This window comes from Copadichromis virginalis, linkage group LG5 (assembly GCF_057382275.1).
Source record: "Copadichromis virginalis isolate Kocher_CV1m ecotype Utaka linkage group LG5, C_Virginalis_male_GT1.1, whole genome shotgun sequence".
NCBI classification, from domain to species: domain Eukaryota; kingdom Metazoa; phylum Chordata; class Actinopteri; order Cichliformes; family Cichlidae; genus Copadichromis; species Copadichromis virginalis.
This window is the reverse complement of record NC_140622.1, coordinates 15687005-15706422: the sequence shown is the minus strand read 5'-3', so window position 1 is coordinate 15706422 and position 19418 is coordinate 15687005. Positions and strand designations below refer to the sequence as shown.

The 19418-nt window shown below is 40.4% G+C and overlaps 2 protein-coding genes across 2 annotated transcripts; one reads left to right on the top strand and one right to left on the bottom strand.

The window, feature by feature from the left end:
* Positions 1–12: 12 nt before the first annotated feature.
* On the top strand, positions 13–1746 carry LOC146709192 (cytokine-like protein 1). The gene is made up of 4 exons (XM_085456193.1): positions 13–231; positions 316–360; positions 675–821; positions 920–1746. The coding sequence occupies exons 1-4, from the start codon at positions 85–87 to the stop codon at positions 1019–1021; spliced, it is 441 nt and encodes a 146-aa protein (XP_085312319.1). The 5' UTR covers positions 13–84; the 3' UTR covers positions 1022–1746.
* Positions 1747–9938: 8192 nt separating this feature from the next.
* msx1a (muscle segment homeobox 1a) lies at positions 9939–12060 on the bottom strand. Its single transcript, XM_085456192.1, has 2 exons — positions 11498–12060; positions 9939–11293 (listed from the first exon to the last, which is right to left on the bottom strand). Exons 1-2 carry the CDS (start codon positions 11928–11930, stop codon positions 10875–10877), a joined length of 852 nt encoding a protein of 283 aa, XP_085312318.1. The 5' UTR covers positions 11931–12060; the 3' UTR covers positions 9939–10874.
* Between the last annotated feature and the right edge of the window lie 7358 nt (positions 12061–19418).

Below are 19418 nucleotides of genomic sequence, written 5' to 3'. Positions count from 1 at the left end.
ACTCCATCCTTAAAACAGCAGCCGGCCCTCCTCTGTACTACTTGACAGCCTCTACCAGTCCAGTCCTGCAGAGCGTTATCCGACATGAAGCTGGGACTCGCAGCTCTCCTGTGCCTCTCCAGCCTCGTGTGGCTGTCGGAGTGCACACCTCCGACCTGCTACTCCAGAGCTCTCGACCTGAGCAAAGAAATCATGATGCTGCTGGATAAAATACACACTTCTCATCGCACGGTAAGAGAGTCTACGTTTGTGGCGCTTTTGGCATCTTGATGCCACCAGTTATTTAACTCAACTCTCATGTTTGCTGGGTTGCAGAAAACATGTGCTGAGATTCTGCCTGCCATCTTCCTGGACGTGCATGTAAGTTGTTAATTTTTTAAATGTTCAATTTTCTCTTACTGTATAATTTCCCAGTAAATGAAGCGCTAAATGTATCAATTTAATACAAAATCAACTGACTAATTTAGCTGTTAAACTGGCAGACGACAAATATTTCCTGTGGCAAATTTGTACAGTTTGGATATGTGCATTGAGAATGCCCGAGGCACAAAATCTTAAGCTTTGATTTGACCTGATGTGCAAATGTTTGCAGTTTGACAGCTGCGCTGTGCAAAAGAAAAAAAAAAAGTATTTCTCTTGGAGATTGAATGTAAATACTTGTTTCATGACTCCAGAACTCCTGCATCACTACCAAGCTCCGTGACTTTCTTTACGTGGTGTTGAACCATCCCAACCAGTACTGCAGAGAGAAACCCAGAATGGTTCTGCTGAAGCGCAAAATCCAGAACCTTTACAGCATCATCACCAGAATCTGTTATCGGGTAAGCACTCCGCAGTGTGTGTGGGTTTCTTTTTGAGCTTTTATGTTTTCAAGTAGAGCAGCTACACCACATGTTTCTTGTTTCTTGTTTCTTGGCAGGACTTGGTGTTTTTCACAGACGACTGCCAGGCTATTGATACTGGAAACACCAGTCCTTACTATGCAGAGGACAGGCTTCAGCTGCTCCAAGAGGACAGATGATCAACAAAAACACAGATATCCGGACATACGCTGCTGTTACATTCATATAAATACCACAGTAACAACACGTAGAATGGTAGAACATGCACCATAAACACCACATACTAAAGTGTATCAGATGCAGCATAAACACATCATAAGGCTTTGGTAGTGCACGCAGTGCTGCTTCACACTGTACCCAGTTGGGTACACACTCATGTTATTGGACATGCATGGCTACATTCCAGCAAGGAGTGCAGAACTTTCCACAGGAAATTTGCTGAATGCCAACCATGCCGATGAAAACCTTGAAATAACAAACCAAGGGAGCCAGCCTTAACCGCTGCTTACTTACCAGGGCTGATCAAAGCTCCGCGTGTCATTAAGAGAAATATATCGTTGTTGTCGCAACCTGTAGCCTGACAAACATGTATTTGAGGGAGCACTGTAACGCATTTTGTAAACATCTGAAGACCTGAACATGGTGGGGAAAGTGTTATGCAAGAAATAGATATCTAAGCCATGCTTGTACAGTATGTTCCTTCTGATAGGGTTTGAAATAGTTGTGTCAGTTCTGCTGCTTGTACTCATGCTGAATGAATATCATGGATCAACGGCATTAAGCAGACTGAATGTAAAATAACAGATGTATCACTGTCAGAGAGAGAAACTCACTGCCTTTTATGAGTACTTACCCATGATTACCCACATATGCAATAAACCCTCTCTTTATGTGTCAGAGTTCATGCCCTTGTTGATTTGTTCTTCAGAGTTATTAAAAAAATGTCTGCCAGTTGTTTTTGGAAAGAAGGGATTATAAAAACAAAAAGAAAAGAACTGGAGGGTGAGTCAGCAGAGGAGCCCTCCCTGAAAACATTATTCATACTCTTAACTTATTTTTCATTCAGCTCTTATTGATTAATTTAACTTAATTAGAAAGCTTTTTGTTTTTTATTTAAAGCTGTTCTGTATTGAGTTACCACTGTGTCATTTGTCTCTTCAGTAAGCGGTGAATGTGTTTTGAAATGTGACCCATTAACTGTGACTGAAAGAAATCCACAGACAAAATGACTTTTTATTTCATTTTGGCGTTTTGGCCACACAAGGTTACTTGGACAAATAATTATGCTGAAATCTTGGATTTTCAAGACTGTTCTTCCCAGATGTGAGTTGTGGCCTTTGCTGCCCTCTGTTGCTGAAACCACACAACCAACCTACGGAAAATCTCCTACTTTTGTTAATTTATACAGACAGAAAAGAATTCTGGGATTTGTTGACCTTTCAAAACTAAAATGTACAAGAAAAAGTTGTCCTCTTTTCACATACATTTTTCAAAGTGTGAAACTGTTTTCTCATCACAGGCTGAAATTTTGCTTTTTATGTATACAGCACTTTTCTCAGCGCCCTATATTACTGCTTGGATGTCATTCAAACAATTATGAATAGATTTGCTTTATGAGTCATTTTGGATGAGGTCATGGTGTTTTGAATGCCGGCCTCTGTGGCGATGCAAGTCCTTGGTTTCCGTTCATATCAGTGTAAAAATAAAATGGAGTGCTTGAAATTACCTGTAAGGTACAGCATTACCTATTAGACATTCTCATTTAAATTTTTTGACAAAAGACAAGAGGCTTAATTATTTTTACATGACAAAGTTGCTCTTTTCTTTCACTGTCAAGTCACAGAAAGAATGGCCAAAACAGGAACATGCTTCATGAAAGAAACCAGTTGAAAATTCTAGTGAATTATTTAGCTCTTGAATTTTTCATTTGACATCAATACATCAATACTATTCAAAAGTAGTCTGAAATTCTGATCTAGGTTTGCTTTTTTGTTTATTTTTTAGAGTAATTGATGTATCTGATGTTGCAAGTGTAAAGTATTATGTTTTAAATTTGTCCCAAGTTTACCGATGCCTGATGCCACCCCAGCTTGTTGTTAGATTTGCATTTTTAAACATTACAGACTGAGATTACCTAATGTGTTCAGTGTATTGTTGAGCTCTAAAACAGCTGGTCATAAGTACATCTAGACTGTGTTGTCTCTCTCTTTTTTTTTCACTTTTTATTCAGCAATTTAAATCAAGAAAAACAGAACAGGTGGGATACTGCATTGCACTGCATTCTTACAAAAAGGTAGCTTGCTCCTCAGCTTACATAAAGGCGACTCATTTCTTCAACTTCTTTAGAAAGGTGTCTCCTTTAGAGTTTGGCAAGAAAGTCAACCTCTCCATTATAAAGATTCTCCTAACAGTGTCAATCTATTCATTAAGACTTGGAGGGACTTTGGTTTTAATATTCAGATACTGGATTTATCCTTGATAGGTAGTTCTCATTTGTTTCATAGTCAAGTCTCAGCTTTAGAAGGATTTTGACAGTGCTCTGATCTGTCACAAGGTGGTGCTGATTGACCTATAATTCTACATCTTATATCATTCTACATGTTGTACATCTGCAACAGAAATGCATTTTAAACCTAACCTTTGAATGAAAGTAATACTAGAAAAAACACTTTTAAAGGGTCTTACACTGTTTATCTTTCAATTGCAGTATTTTTTAAGCAATCATCACCCTCTGATTCATTTTGTTCAGAAGCCATCACTTGACCTATCCGTCTTAGGTAATTATAAGCCCTTTTCCATCCATGCTTTTATTTAAAAAATTCTTGAAAGAGTAGTTGTAAAACAGCTAACTGAACATATGCGGTGGAATTGTTTATTTGAAGAGTTTCAATCTGGTTTCAGAGCTTTAGTGAAGGTTACAAGTGATCTTCTTTCAGCCTCTGACAGTGGACTCATCTCTGTGCTTGTCCTGGTAGATTTCAGTGCAGCGTTCAATACTGTTGACAATAACATTTTATTACTGCGATTAGAACATGCTGTAGATATTAAAGGTACTGTGCTGCAGTGGTCTGAATCATATCTATTTAGTAGACTCCAGTTTGCTCATGTAAACGGAGAGTCCTCTTCACACACTAAGATTAATTATGGAGTTCCACAGGGTTCTGTGCGAGGACCAGCTCTGTTTACATTATACATGCTTCCCTTAGGCAGTATCAGTATTAACTATGCAGATGACACCCAACTTTATCTGTCCATGAAGTCAGATAACACACACCAATTAGTTAACTACAGTAATGTCTTAAAGACCTGGATTACCTCAAATTTTCTGCTTTTAAATTAAGATAAAACTGAGGCCCTGAAAATCTTAGAAATGCAGTTTCTAGCCAAATGCTTTCTCTGGATGGCATTACTCTGGCCTCCAGTAACACTGTTAGGAATCTTAGAGTCCTTTTTGATGAGGACATGTCCTTAAATGCACATTTTGAACAAATATCTAGGACTGCTTTCTTCCATTTGCACAATATCTATAAAATTCTTTTAGAGTGGCGCTAAAAAACTAGTTCAGTGCAGCATTTATTACTTCTAGGCTGGACTAAAAACTCCCTGAAAACCCTTCAGTTAATCTAAAATGCTGCAGCAAGAGTGCTGACAGGGACTAGAAATAGAGCATATTACTCCTGTATTGGCTTCCCTTGATTGGATCCCTATTAAATCTAGAATTGAAATTAAAATCCTGCTCCTCAAATACAAGTTCTTTAATAATCAGTCTCATTGTATCTTAATGACATCAGAGTACCACATCACCCCATTAGAGTTCTTCACTCTCAGACTGCAAGTTTACTTGTGGTTCCTAGAGTATTTAAAAGTAGAATGAGAGACAGAGCCTTCAGATTTCAGGCCACTCTTCTTCTTCTGTTTCCGCTTTTAAGATTAGGCTTAAAACTTTCCTTTTTGATACGGTATGTTGATAGGGTTGGATCAGGTGACCCTGAATACACCCTTAGTTGCGCTGCAATAGGTGTAGGCTGCTGGGGGATTCCTATGTTGCATTGAATGTTTCTTCTTCAGTCACTCAGTCACTGGCTATGTGTTTATACACCTCTCTACATTTAATTATTTTTTATTATTAATCTCTGGTTCTCTTCCACAGTGTGTCTTTGTCCTGTCTTTATCCACCTAACCCAACTTGGGTTAAACTCTTTCACAAGTATAGTACAGCTGGACCATTTGAAGTTCAGTGCACACACACACACACACACACACACACACACACACACACACACACACACACACACACACACACATATATATATACACAATAAGCAATAAGCAATTTAAGCAAAAAAAATTGAAAAATGCTAGAATACTGTGCATCATAAATATTGGGTCTAACAAAAATACTCAGTCTCTTTTTAATAAATATATAAATGACTCGTACATTTATATATTTTATAGTTTGGATCATGTTGCATAAGCATTTTATTTGATCAATTTTCTGCATGAATCATCAGGTCTGAACTCTTCACAGCTAATTAACCTACCCTGCAGAGGCGAAAAAGTTAGCAAACGGCTCTTTAAGAAATCCGCCTGCAGTGCGCTAATAAAGCTTAATTGCTGAGCTTGTTAATCATCATTCTAGGGCCTCAGAATCCACCTTCTTTTAAGGCAAACGAGAACAGATCATTTAAACCACATGCGGCCAAGTTATTAAACAATTTTATGTCCTGTGACACTGCACCAAAAATGTTAAATGCTGCACAATAAAAGCACAACTTTGCCGAAGGGTGACAGAAATCATTGTCTGCCTTGCTAAAATAAATGTCCTTATAAATGACAGATCATAAACTTATTTACATGAAAGGATCTCTGATGCAGTTTGTGATTTCGTTTGGTTTACGGGGTTTTCAGGCAATTTTCCATCACATTTAGCACTTTTATTGCACTTTAAAAGAAAACGCTGCCTCATTAGAGCGCATAAGAAAATGTTTCCCCCTTGTTTTCCACTAGATGACTGGCGCACTCAACGCGATAGTTACAATAATTACGCTGTTTGGCAAATGTGGCTGTGTAGTGTTCGGGCTGCATGGCGATTCAAAACTCTCATACTGCAGAGCCACGTTTCTCCCACGCCTGCAGTAAAGGCACCTTTTAAACGCACAGTTCAGATTATGAGCTCGCTCGCTCGGGTCAGCAGGGCACCGATGCAGTTCAACAAACGTGGTTGTAAACGAATCATTTAACAGTTCCACTCCTGATGGCCTCTTTGTTGTCCCCGTGGTTAACGACCTGAGCCACGTGCAAAGTCAGGTCACGGGCACAGGCCATTGAGGGCCTGTGTGACACGTAACGGAGCCAAAACGGTACTGCCCCCTCCGGTGGGCCTTACCGTCCACGTAAGCGCGAGAAGGACAGTAATCCAGTAATCTACACATTCTGCATGCAACATTTGTAATACCATATATATATTTGACAAACAGATGAAAGTGGATAAACTAATTGATAAACTATTGGTTTAAAATAAATATATTTAAATGAAACTGATATAAAATCTGATCCTGTGAGCGCATATACGCCCACCGTCATATATGCCAAACTACTACTGAGAGATTATTGAACTTTTAAAAAAAATATTCTCTTTTGTAAATTCATTTTATTCCCATAAATTCCCGCAAATTTGGGTTGAATAGTCATCTTTTTTACGAGCTTTCTAACATTAATATTGTCCTAATCTTTTAGTTTTCACTGAAGGGTTTCACACTATTGCTGAGGCCTTTATTCGTGGGTTAATTAATAGCTATATGTTTGTTAGCTTCACTCTAATGGGGAAATAGGTTAAAAAAGACAGGGCAGGAGAGAGAAAGTGTTTTCAAAATGTAAGAACTTATCAGCAAGTGATATTTGCCAAAGATGAAATTTATTTTCTCTGTTTTTCCTATTTGACACTGGATTTGTAGATATTTTTGTTTTTGTTTTTTTTAAAGAAATTAAATACTTTAACTTAAAGTAGGAAAAGCATGCTAAGTTACAGTACCGTTTACAGTGATTTTTCCTGGTGCAGGACAGGCTGCGGTGTCCATGGTCACTATTAGATTAGGTTGAAGGTAGCAATCTGATGATGCTCTGTATAGTTTCTATTGCCAAATTCCGCCTTTATACTGAACTGAAACTGGTTAAGGAATGGAACCCAGTCATGATCGTATGATAGCTCATATAATAGGTGCTAATATATCGCAGACTCCAGTTGGCTAAATCCATGAAAACAGTTGAACACAGTCTGTGCACAAAGAAAAACAAAAATCTACTGGCGCTCACATCAGAGCGGATGTTAGGGTTCCATCTCCTTTCATGTTACATTCCACTTTAAATCCTGCCTTTAGTTACAGAGCATGGATGCGTATTTGACATTACTCGGAGTTCAATTAATTATTTTTAAGAAAAAAAATCACATAATTTACATTAACTAATATGGGAGTTAAATGCGTTAAAAGTTTATCTGTTACTACAATCAATCCTCAACAAGCGCCCACGAAATGTTTCTTTTAACAGTTTTAACAGAAGTATTTCGAAAATAGCTTTAATATATTATTGTTATTCATAATAATAATAATAATAATAATAATAATAATTTATTTTGCTCACTAAGAAAATAAACGTTTAAGTTGAAAAGAACCAAAGGCTTACCACGAAACAAAATATGAATAATCGCATTGTGTATTAAGTAGTAATTCATGCGTTTTAAATGGATGGTTTTGGTTAGGTCAAACTTTGCAGTTATTATTATTATTACTGGAACAAACCAGGCTGTGTTATGTTACTCTGCGAACAGTAGATGGTGTTGTGGTACCTGAAAAAAGTTGGGGGGGTTTCAGATTTTATGGATTTTGGCTTTAAAAAGGTGTAAGGTCAAAATGTCTCCGTATTTTTTTTTTTTTAAGTAATAACAATAGCCTATTGTGAGCATCGTTCTTTACACTTGTTGTTTATAACATTTGCAATATTGCATATCTTGGTAACACTCTAACTTTTTGTATTTAAAAATATATGGTCTTTTTTTTAAATAAAAATCGATACCCTTAATGTGCAGACATTTTCAAATCATTTACACAGTTGTACCATAATTGTATTTATTTAGAAAACAACATCAAATTACAGTAACAAATTTCCGAACTTACTTTAACTCAAATGTAAGTGCTTTCATAATCTCTACTTGGTTTTATTCTCTAAGCTTCTTTAATGATCAAGTAGCATACGGGTAAAATAATGAATTGTATCGTTTTGAAAATAAAGAGAACAACCAGTTTAACCCATATTCATGGCTTAATACGCTTCAACGAAAGGCCAGTCGGCGTTTTTTCAGTTCGCTGTTTCCTAAAACTACAAATTCACACTGATCGTCGTAATTGATCGGGACTAACACGAATTGTGTGATATGAATTTTTTTTTCTGAGATACTTCATTTAATAATTCAGCCCAAAGAGCCACATAACGCAGGCCTATCCCACATGAAAAAGTAATGCAGAGTAAAGGGCCCATTCCTTAATCATTTATCCAGGCTGCTTTGACGGCATCTAATAACCCATTTTTCTTTCGTGAGGATCAAGAGGTTTTACTATGGAGTCAAACAGCCTCCTGTGATCTTTTGGATGATCTAAACAAGTGACTTTTGTTTTCTGTTTGGCTCCTGGCAAGATAGAGTGCTGGAGACAAAAGAATGAAAGAGTTTCAAAGAATCGGCCGATCCCCTTAGGCTCTTTTGTGTCAAGTTTCTCTTCTTTTTCAGATAGAGCGTTCATCCGTGTGATTTGAACCTATTGTCGGGGATTATGTATAAATTCATCCCTCATGGACGGACTGGAGATTATCTGAGAAAAATAGATGAAATTTAAAAAACGGGTATAAATCAAATCGAAAGAAAAAAACACTTTACCTTAAACTCAGACTGAAAGCTGTAATATTGCAAAAACTTCGAAGCCGAAGGAGAAACGTGTCTTTGAGAGTGCCTGAATAAATGGGAAACTCTTTGGGAACACTTTCCAGGACAGAAACCTTTCAGAACTGAGGAGGAGGAAATCACGGCGCACTGAGGAGTGTTGCCCGTCCCAGTCCCCCGTTGACATTTTAGGAATGATAAAAGTTCCGCCTTGCCTGGAGCTACAGCCACGCTGGAGCCGGCCTCTGTCTGTGGCAGATTGCCTTTGCTCATTACAGCAATTATTTTACTCGAGTTTAACCCCTGCTTGAATGGCAGGGAAGTCAAAAGAAAGCCTTTAAAACTGCTGTGGAGTGGCCTGTAATCCCCCCCACCCCTTCTCCACCTCCTCCTCCTTTATCTGATCCGCAGAAAATGGCAGAAAATGACTCCGGTGTTCAAATTCAGGTTAAGATGTTTTCTTTATGTGCCACATGGCTCCTGACACCCTGTCTTCCCCCTCAAAACGAGGTGTCACCTGGCTCGTTTTACACCCTAAATGCACATAATGACACTCAAGCGGATAGTTTACGAGGAGTTTAGCCCCGGAGAAGCAATCTCCCAATATTTATCGGCGTGTTTTGAAGTCAGCACAACTGGTTGTCTCACCCCCTTCTCTTTCTCTTTCTTCCTCTCCCGCAATCTCCACCCCCTCTAAACTCTTCTGGCGCCAACAAAATCTAGGTTAGTTGTTTCAAAGCGAGAGGCGACAGCTGTAGCAATACATTCCACCAAATACCATGTGACAAGTTTAAATTCACAGCGCACACCAGCCGGAGCGCACAGTGAGTGTGACAGGCTCAACTGCAAGGAAAACTAAAGCAAATGTGGGGCTTTCTATTGTCACTCTGTCAGTATGGGTCACGTGAAGCCTTTAATCGTCCCTGTGACGTTTTAAAATAAAAATAATAATTAAATGTTGAAGTCATCGAGCTCATTAGAAGCCTGTTTTTTAATTTCTACTCCTTAATAGACCTGATAGATTTTTTTTGAAGTAGAAGAAATATTTTTTTCTGTTCATTAAGGCGTTAAAAAGATTAAATACTGACTAAAGTTCCTTACAGTAATTTGCCTCACCGTCGGCGCAACAGTGTGCATCCTGTCAGTCAAAACGAGCAACCTCTCAGTGAAAAAAGAATAAACAATTTATTGTTAAGTTATGTCACAAATATATTCATAATATAAATGAGGATATTCTTCAAATATACATTATTTTACAGTACAATTATCCCTTCCGAAGGGAATCAATCCGACAACAGACAGTGCTGTCATAAGAAAATAATAAAAATAACAATAAAAAAAATGCTGTGGTTTTCAAAATTCACAAAAGAGCACTCACCTATACTGGATTTAGTAACCCACTATAGTTACGCATTGATATGAATGCAATAAAAAGAAAGAAAGAAAATGAAAAGTATGGATGTTGTGGTGTGGCAGCAGCCTACAGATGCAATTAAAAAAAAGCCCAGCCTAAAGTTTTTTTTTGGTGCATAGTCTCTGATGTGCAGCCCTTTCGCCTTTTCACCTGGCTGTAAGCACTCGCGAAGGAGTGAGCTGTGTGGCCACAGCACTACAGTCCATACTTAAAAGTCCATTAGTGATATACCATAGGGCTACAGGTTTAAGCTGTTTTCTACCTCCGCGCCGCAAAAATGTCCACCTTAAAGTCATTTAAAGTCTCATCCTATTTATTCAAATAAGATTTTACATTGTTTATGTTCTCCTTCGTTCAAATTCATTTCGGTACAACACAGTTGACATTAAATGACGAATTAAAGTTGGATTATTTGTGCAGTGTGGGAACTTACTGGCGAGGTCTAGAGAAGTGCCTAAACTTCAAGAGCCTCAGAAGGGGGGGGGGGGGGGGGGGTCTGTGAAGAAGCCTCGCCCTCACCTGACAAGGTGTGACACTGACCTCGGCACCAGGATGCTTCTTTATGTGGTGCAGTGTCACCTCACTGGTCCAAAGGGGTCCCCTCTGAATAGGGGCCCTCACAAAACATCCTTAACCCCCCCCCCCCCCTTTGCGTCCCGCTGCTCGTTGCGCTCGTCCTCCGTCCTTGTCAAGCGAGGTGATACATACTGTATCCGACGTGAGCGGCGTACAGTCCAACCGGAGAAACCGGCAGCGAGTGCCTCTGGAACGGATGCGACCCTGCATAGGACGCGGGGACGTGCGTACCGAGAGGAAAGGAAATCCCGAAAGCTGGAGGCAGCATAGGCTTTGCTGCCATTTTCAGTTTTTCAAGTTCTGCCTCTTGCAGGCGTTTGGCCTTAGCTCTTCTGTTCTGAAACCAGATTTTAACCTGGGTCTCCGTCAGGTTGAGAGAACTGGAGAACTCTGCGCGCTCGGCGATAGAAAGGTACTGCTTCTGGCGGAACTTCCTCTCTAGGGCGAGCAGCTGGGATGTGGTGAAGGGGGTCCGGGGCTTTCTGTTCGTCTTGTGTTTTCGCAGTGGACAGGCAGGAGGACTCAACCTTCCTATGGGAAGACAGAACGATTTAATTCAAAACTCTGGTGTCGACGCGCAATGCCAGATCAACACAAGACCAACAGAAAGTATTACAGACATGTAAAACACAATACCAAGAGAAAAAAACTAGATATTCTCGCTTACATATGCTTATATCGCTAAGAGACATTTTTAAATTCTAATTTAGTAACTTAACTGAAACTTAAACTTACTTGGAGATGTGGGAGAAAAGCGTGGACTCTGTATCCACGAAGTCCTGTCTTTACTGTCCGGGCTCTCGGGTTTAATCAGCACGTCTTCGGGCATGTTCATGATCTCGCCCACTGAAAATGTAGAGCTCATAGGTAAAGTCGAGACTGGTGTATCCAGGCTACCAAAAGAACCCATCCGCGCCCCCTTTCCCAGCACTTGGGACGTCCCGGCTACAGAAGCAGGATCCGGCGATGGCACCTCTTTGTTGGGTTTCCTGTCAGCCATCAGCGCCTCTACGCTGAAGGGCAGAATAGGGACTTTTGGCTTCCCGGTCTCCCCCGTGGGACTCAAGCTGGTCTGCATTTCGCCTCTGCTGACGAGAACCGAGCGGGGAGAAATATCTTCAGCCTTCAAACCAGCAGCCAGAGCGGACATGGATATCGATGGGGCCATACAAGGCCGACCGGCACCGCTGAAACGACTCGTTACAAAGCAGTGTCGTGGGGAAGAGATGCTATTGAGTTGGTGCGGTGCTGCCCTAATGTGACGGTATCCTCATGTTTGTGTGGCCAAATTGGAGCGCAGCTCCTATAATAAGGCAGACGTGGACAGAGAGGCAGCCAATCAGGGAAGACGTGGGCTGGACCCGGAGTGAAAGGGGGCTGAAGAAAGTTTCTTTTTTTCTTCTTCTTTTTTTGCAACAACCAATGTCAGATAAACATAAACACGACAAAACTCTTGATGGAGTGTGGTTTCATCAACCCCACACCCCACCCCCTCGCCCCCAATCACTCCACCACCACTACCATTCTAGTGAGTAAAGCTCCAACCATGAAAAGCCAAGGGTGGTTTAAAGGCGTGTGGGTTCCTTCTATTATTGCCCCTACTCGTTTGCCATGTTTGATAACACAAATATACAGTCTCAAACATTTTGACTGGGTCGACCCATTTTCCACTTTGGCCTCGCAGTGCTTTAGGTAAGTCCTGACTGTTGCACAACAATTTCCTCCCTCTGTGCCACGCACCCCTTTTGGAGTGCGCAGTTTATTGATGGCTGCGGGGGCTCTAATCAGATTGAAACACACAGGCCTTCGCAGTCATTTAGGGGTAATTATCGGGCTTGAGGAGGGGGGGTCAGTGGGATTTTTCCCCATCTTTGACTCCATCCCTTAAAGTAAAAAAAAAAAAACCCTGAAAACTGATGATCAGTGGGAGCCAGGGAGAGATATTTTAAACTGTCATTGATTTGCCTATATGTAGCTCGCATACCCTCTCATTTTCTGGCCACTCCACGAAGAGGGGGTTTTATATGAACCCACTAAAGCTATCTATTCCCCCTGCATTTAAAAAAAAAAAAAAAAAAAGGGGGGGGGGGGGGGGAGCACAGCCCTGCCTCACTGGATGCACGCATTTGTAAATATAATATTCAAAAAGAAATCCCAGAAATTCACAAACCTTTGGAGTAAAGACAGGCAAGAGATTACCTTTTTTAATTGATGTATTTAGTGATTGATTTTGAGCGCAGTCAGTTCTCGTGATGGCTCCTGCGTTGCTAACTGCCAGGCATTAACAATCTGTCACGATTTGTCAGTCTTCCTAATGGGCAGACAACTTATGTTGTTTTTAGGCGCCAGCAGCGGCGCGGATCAAAGCGCCCCACGTTTTAGGGAGACTATTGAAAAAGTTGAACCCGCACCGAGAGCGCGGCACCGCCTCCTCCTTCTATCCGCCCTATAGCCCGGGGACACTGAGCCATTCAGCCTGAAAAATTAGTTTTCTCTCAGCCGATCGCACGCTATTTCCATCCATTCAAATGAGAGCTATAGTCGTGTAATAGCAGGCTTCTCAGAAGAAAAGGTCAGCGCCCACGGAAGGTTACTTGTGAGCGCGTATCCTCGCTGAAAGGGTTTCCCAAGATACGCGTCAGACCGCGGATCCCCGAGGAGACGAGTTGTCATGACTCGGTGCGGGACTGTGTAGGGTGCTGAGACCTCGAAACAGTCTCAGGGAGGGAAATCCGGAAAATCCATGTTGTGCTGTAGTCATGGTTAAAAATGCAAATGTTTCCTTCGCATGAACGATGCAAATAACATTCATCAGCGATTTGCCAGCTGTTAACGACAAAGTAAAGCCGATGAGTTAATAATTTGCTGTTCACTGAGGCTTGCCGTCAGTACATATCAAGGAGCCCACGCTGTGTGTGAATGATAGTTTCAGAGAAATGATGGATCCTGAAAAACAATATAAAATCATTCAAATGATCAGTTAAACTTCAGGTCTGTCTCGACTGATTTCCGGTTGTCACTTTCATTTTTAAAGCCTGGTTGCTGTTTTGGGGTTTAGAGCATATAAAATGGAAACGCGTAACGCGCACGTCACCATTTATCATCACCTCAGCTGCACATCCTGTGTGTCAGTCAGTGTGTGCGTGTCTGTGCAGGTAGGAGTCTCCACGTGGAGCTGTTGTGTGTTTGGAAACACTTCAAACCTCAAACCTGAAGCGAGTGGCATCGTTTCTGGAAGCTTTTGAAGTCACACCGGGGTCTCCTATATCCGACTGTCCCCTCTGCTTGGGGCTCAAACACTTAACCCGCACTCTTAATAAACAGCGAGTCCTCAAATAAGTGTGCGCAAACACAAATAGGCACACAATAAAGTTAAAGTGAACAGCATTGAGGTTCAACCTGCTTTTTTCCCGGTGATGTCCACTATGAAAGTAACGGATGTTTTGTTTTACTTTTAATAACACAGGTCTGTGATCAGGGAGTGTGTTTTTTTGCTTTAGTGACCACAATCACGCGATAATAACGATCTTCTGATATCCATCAGCTATTGACAGATAGTGTCTGGTGTGCGCGCTTCGCACACCAGACACTATTTCCTCACATATCTCAGAAAACGATGATTTTAATAAAGTCACAATTAACCCCCGCGGTGCCTGAACGCTGCAGTGTCATTGTTTCCGATTAATTTGCCTTGTGAACAGAGGGCCGGCGGTGCTGGCAAACAATGTTGATGCAATTAGCATCCCAAACAGTGACCTTAAAAAAAGAAAAAAAGAAAGAAAGACCGATATGCCGTGGAGAAGACGATTACCATAGCGTTTCATTTAAATCCCGAGGCAACAAATGAGGGCCGCGTTGAGTTACAAAAAACTGTAAGGCTCATCGGGCCTTTATTTAACTTAATAAACTACCTCTGATTCCTAGTGAGGAGGCAGGGACTCCCGACAAAGGCCTATTGTTGCCCGCTCTGAAAGTTGTCTTAACCCTTTTCATGCAAGGTCTGTCCGTTTAGACTGTAAAGACATAAAAGACAGAGTCCACGTCAAAAGGCATTTCGAGGCAAAAAAAAGTTTGCTCGACCTTCATCTGGGGATCGTGACATCGCGCGCGTGAGTATAACTGCTAAAATCTTGATTTTTTTGGAAACGAACAGGTTCCATCAGCGACGATGAAGTCCGGATAAATATTATCAGAACGCCTGACCTGTAACATTAAGTGGCTTTGAGTTAATTGGATGGCGACTTCGTGATGCACCTAAGAGAGATGAAAGGAACAGCCGGCAGTCCCGCCCAAGGTCTCCGTAATGATACGTAATGTATCCCATTTCAAAGCAATTAGCGCAATCAGGCGGATCGGGGCACTTTGCTGCCGCTAAGTAACAATGCCTCACGGCCATTTAAGCTTAAGATGCAATTGACACTCTGCAGACTGGTGGTTCAGTCGCTTTAGCAGGTGTACTCATCCAAAGTTCGCAAGTCTCCTTTTTCTGAAGACGGTTTTTAATTCTGTCAAACCTCGCTCACCCATCCAAGCCAAGGCTTCTAACATAATAGTCTGATTAAATCTTAAAGCTTACATGTTTTAAGCTTAAACATGTAAGCTTATATAACTTTGAACAGGAAATAAATAACATAACAAAGACTGTCTCGATCATGATTTTAAAAAAGTAAAATTGAATAAAAGTAAGAAGAAGAGTGTGGTCCCCATCAAAACATGCATTTGGAAAAATTACGCAAATTCAGCATTTTGGAAAACATGAACGTTGAATAGTCATGCATTTCGTGTCATTGTATTTTAGTTATTTCAGAGTGTGTGTGTGTGTGTGTGTGTGTGTGTGTTTACAGTGTAAGTCAGGGTGAAAAATTAAACAATAAACAGGATGATTATATATCCTGTAATCATCGTGCGCTGGTGTCTCAGAGAATCACAAAGGGCTCGTCTTTAAAGCAGCCATGCCCCGTGGAATAGCGTGGAAAAGAGAGCACAGAGAAATCAGATCAGATCCAAATGTGAAGCCGTGCCGAGCTGACGGCGATAGGTGCGTTTGCAGCTTGGCAGCGATTTCAACGACTGCGTGCGGGTTACGGAGAAGAAATAAAGACAATTGTTGTTTCTGTTACATGCCTGTTTCTCCGAGTCCATCAGATGCACAGCTTACTGAACTCTCTTCCCCATTCATCTCCCTCACCTTTCCCCGGCTGACAGGCAGGATGAATGCGTCCCCGCGGTGTTGATGAAAACCTTCTTGCGGTTCAGGGCAAAAAAAAGGGAGAGTGGGGTTTTCAGTCCCGGTTGTCGCCTCCATCCCCGGGGAGGAGGAGGAAGCATGTTGTTAAAGGAGACTCTCTAAAAAGAAATATCAGGATTTATGATGATTCAAGCTTGTCTGCTTAGCACTGATACCCCCGCAACCAAACTGCAAGTAGCCTACTGCAAATGACAGTCGCACCCCTCCCTCTCATATGATCGTATGATGTAGAAAAAAACGGCACGCTTCGCTCGGCACTTGTTTTTCTCATACAGGCATATCAGTGGATTGTAAAACAGCTTGGGTGTTTGGCTCAAACGGCCCTGTTTGTGTTAAAACCACAGCAGCAGCACTAAGTTAAACGCACCTGTGACCGCGTCACGATCTGTTAAAATATTCATGCGCTAATCAAAAACCAGCACCGCGACGGCGCTGTCACTGAGGTTATTTAAGACCTGCGGGCCCCACAGGGAAGAACACCGTTTAGAGTAACACGCTTACTAATGAGTTTGATTGTAAAACAATGAACGGTACTAGACTTTGGGCACTTTTTTCAGTGATGGAGTATCAGAATTTAGGGCTAACATTTAAATACGATAACTTTTGATTGATGATTATCAGACAGCAATATCGGCTTAATTTCACCGCCTCGGTGTGGCACGGTGGGCAAAATGTAGTAGCCTACTTCTGGAACTGTTTAGTGAGTTTGACTTTTATTTTTAAGTACTTTTGATTGTTCTTTAAAAAAATCAATACTGAAGTTTAAGGGATAAATTCCAACATGGGCCTATGTGTATCATTATTATTATTATTAGTTTATAATATTATAAACTATAATATTATAAATATTATAAATATAAATATTATAAATATTATAACGTTTATAATAAGTATAATCATATATATATATATATATATATATATATATATATATACACACACACTGACAATTACTGATACATACGCCTTGGGGCAGATAGCCTCCCTGTGTCTCACACCATGACCTCCGCATGACTTTAAAATCACACTGATAGCACGGCGCTATCAGTGACCGTCCATGGCGTTCATCGCTCTGTAAAACTTAGATAAAACTGCGGCTTTTTAAATTTACAGCGTTTCATCGTTCAGTCAAAGACATCTCAATTACCCGAGGTACTGGTGTGAAATTGAATTATCGCCCCTTTATTTCTTTCACGCCATTAAACAGGAAGCATACTAAAAATCATTTGCAAATCACTGGCCTGGGTAATATGATATCTATATGGATTGATTAACTAATGGCAAATCGTGGGATTTGTTTTGATAAGTCCGTCATTTGGGCTTTTCAAACGCCGAGCCTCTTGTTGATTAGAAAGTGAATAGAGTCTTAAATGAAATGCTTAATAAGCGCATAACAAGCAGTAGTTTAAGCAACAAATCGTTCCTGTAATCGGAAATGAAGAAAAAAAAACCTTTATAATGAAGTAAATGATGTAGAGCATTTAAACACTGTCACCCTTAATTCACAACGCTCAAAACAAACTGATTTATTATTATTATTATTATTATTATTATTATTATTACACTTTTTATTATAATAATACTAGAATATAAATACAGTAATTGTTTTTGTAATTTATTTTTGGTAACCACACATGATCTTTAGTAATCTTTTTACACTATTTTAAATAAACAAATTGTCTCACTGTGATCATTATCTAATCACTCGTTTCACTTACTCCTGTTTTTGTTTTAATGGCACTTATTATTATCTCCTCTGTGGACATCATCACTAATTTGCTCCTCCAACACATATCACATCACAATCATTTTCAATTTTCATCAAGATAAGGAAGAAAAGTGGTCATAGTTATTTGTTTTGAAAATTAATTCTGTGGGAACTGACATGAGATACAAATCAGTTTTTTTTTTATTATTATTAACCTTTATTTAACCAGGAAAAGTCCCATTGAGATTAAAAACCTCTTTTGCAAGGGAGTCCTGGCCAAGAGGCGACAACACGTTGAAATTACAAAGTTACATACATATTATAAATAACAATTACATTTTAAAAACATTTTTCTCTGGCTCTCTCAATCTGGACTTAAAAGCATTTAATGAAATAAGATCTGCTATCTTCCAGTCTTTTTGCATCATGTTCCATGTGAAAGGGGCAGCATAAGTAAAAGCCCTCTTTCCCAGTTCAGTTCTGGCAAATGGAACATTGAGCAATAAAAGATCGCTTGAACGCAGGCTGTAAGAAACAGTACTTCTCCGTGTGAGCAGATCGCAAATGTAGGTGGGCATTTGTCCAAGCAGGGCCTTATAAATAAAGATGCACCAGTGAGCAAACCTCCTGGAGGACAACGAAGGCCATCCCACTCGAGCGTACAGATCACAACAATGGGTCAAGGCCCTACAGTTTGTAATAAACCGTAAGGAGGCATGATAAACTGAGTCAATCTTATGAAGACACTGCGGAAGCATTCATGTACAGCAGATCACCATAATCTAAAACAGATAAAAATGTAGCATTTACAAGACGCTTTTTTGCCTCAAAAGAAAAGCAAAATTTGTTTCGACAGAAAAATCCCAATTTTAGTTTGAGTTTTTTCACAAGATTGTCTATGTGAGGTTTAAAGGTCAGAGAATCATCAATTAAAAAGCCAAGATATTTATACGTATGCACCACTTCTATGAGGTTTCCCTCAAGAGTGGACACCAAGGGGACAGTTTGAGGAAATCTCTTCATGTTTGAAAACAACATTAGCTTTGTCTTTTCAGCATTGAGAACCAATTTCAGCTCCAGAAGTGTGTGCTGAACCACGTCAAAAGCTTTCTGCAACGATTCTATTGCCTTTTCAAAGTTTGAGCCAAAGGAATAAATAACTGTGTCATCAGCATAAAAATGCATACTAGCATTGGACACATTTTGTCCCAAATCATTTATATACATGATGAACAGCAGAGGTCCTAAAATTGAACCCTGTGGCACCCCAGTGTGAATATTCAAAAGTTCTGAGCACAGATTTTCACATTTAATGCATTGAGTCCTGTCACTCAAATAATTAGTAAACCAGGAGACAACATGTCTAGACAATTGCATTTCAAAATCAGTTTTGAAATGCAATCATGGGATTTAGACAGTGGTGTGTGTGGCTCGGCCTTTTTAAAAATATCACTGCAAAAATCTCTGCCTTGTCCTTCCAGTGACACCACGTACATAAACCAATGCTCACAAAAACCTTAAGCCCATCATTTTGGGTTGTTCTCTGCCGCTTTATAGAGCTGACCAAAGAAAAGCAAACCTAAACAAATAAAGGAGGGGGCAGAAGCAGGGGGTTTGTCTGGGAAGTTGTGCTGTAGATGGCGAGCCGCTGTGTGCCCTGTCCTTCAGATCACAGCGTAGCAGACTTGGCTCCATCCTAA

Coding starts and splice junctions, on each gene's coding strand:
- LOC146709192 (XM_085456193.1), top strand. CDS start 85: ATGAAGCTGGGACTCGCAGCTCTCCTGTGCCTCTCCAGCCTCGTGTGG. Junction 361..674: donor CCATCTTCCTGGACGTGCAT/GTAAGTTGTTAA, acceptor TCATGACTCCAG/AACTCCTGCATCACTACCAA. Junction 822..919: donor TCACCAGAATCTGTTATCGG/GTAAGCACTCCG, acceptor GTTTCTTGGCAG/GACTTGGTGTTTTTCACAGA.
- msx1a (XM_085456192.1), bottom strand. CDS start 11,930: ATGGCCCCATCGATATCCATGTCCGCTCTGGCTGCTGGTTTGAAGGCT. Junction 11,294..11,497: donor CTTTTCTCCCACATCTCCAA/GTAAGTTTAAGT, acceptor GTCTTCCCATAG/GAAGGTTGAGTCCTCCTGCC.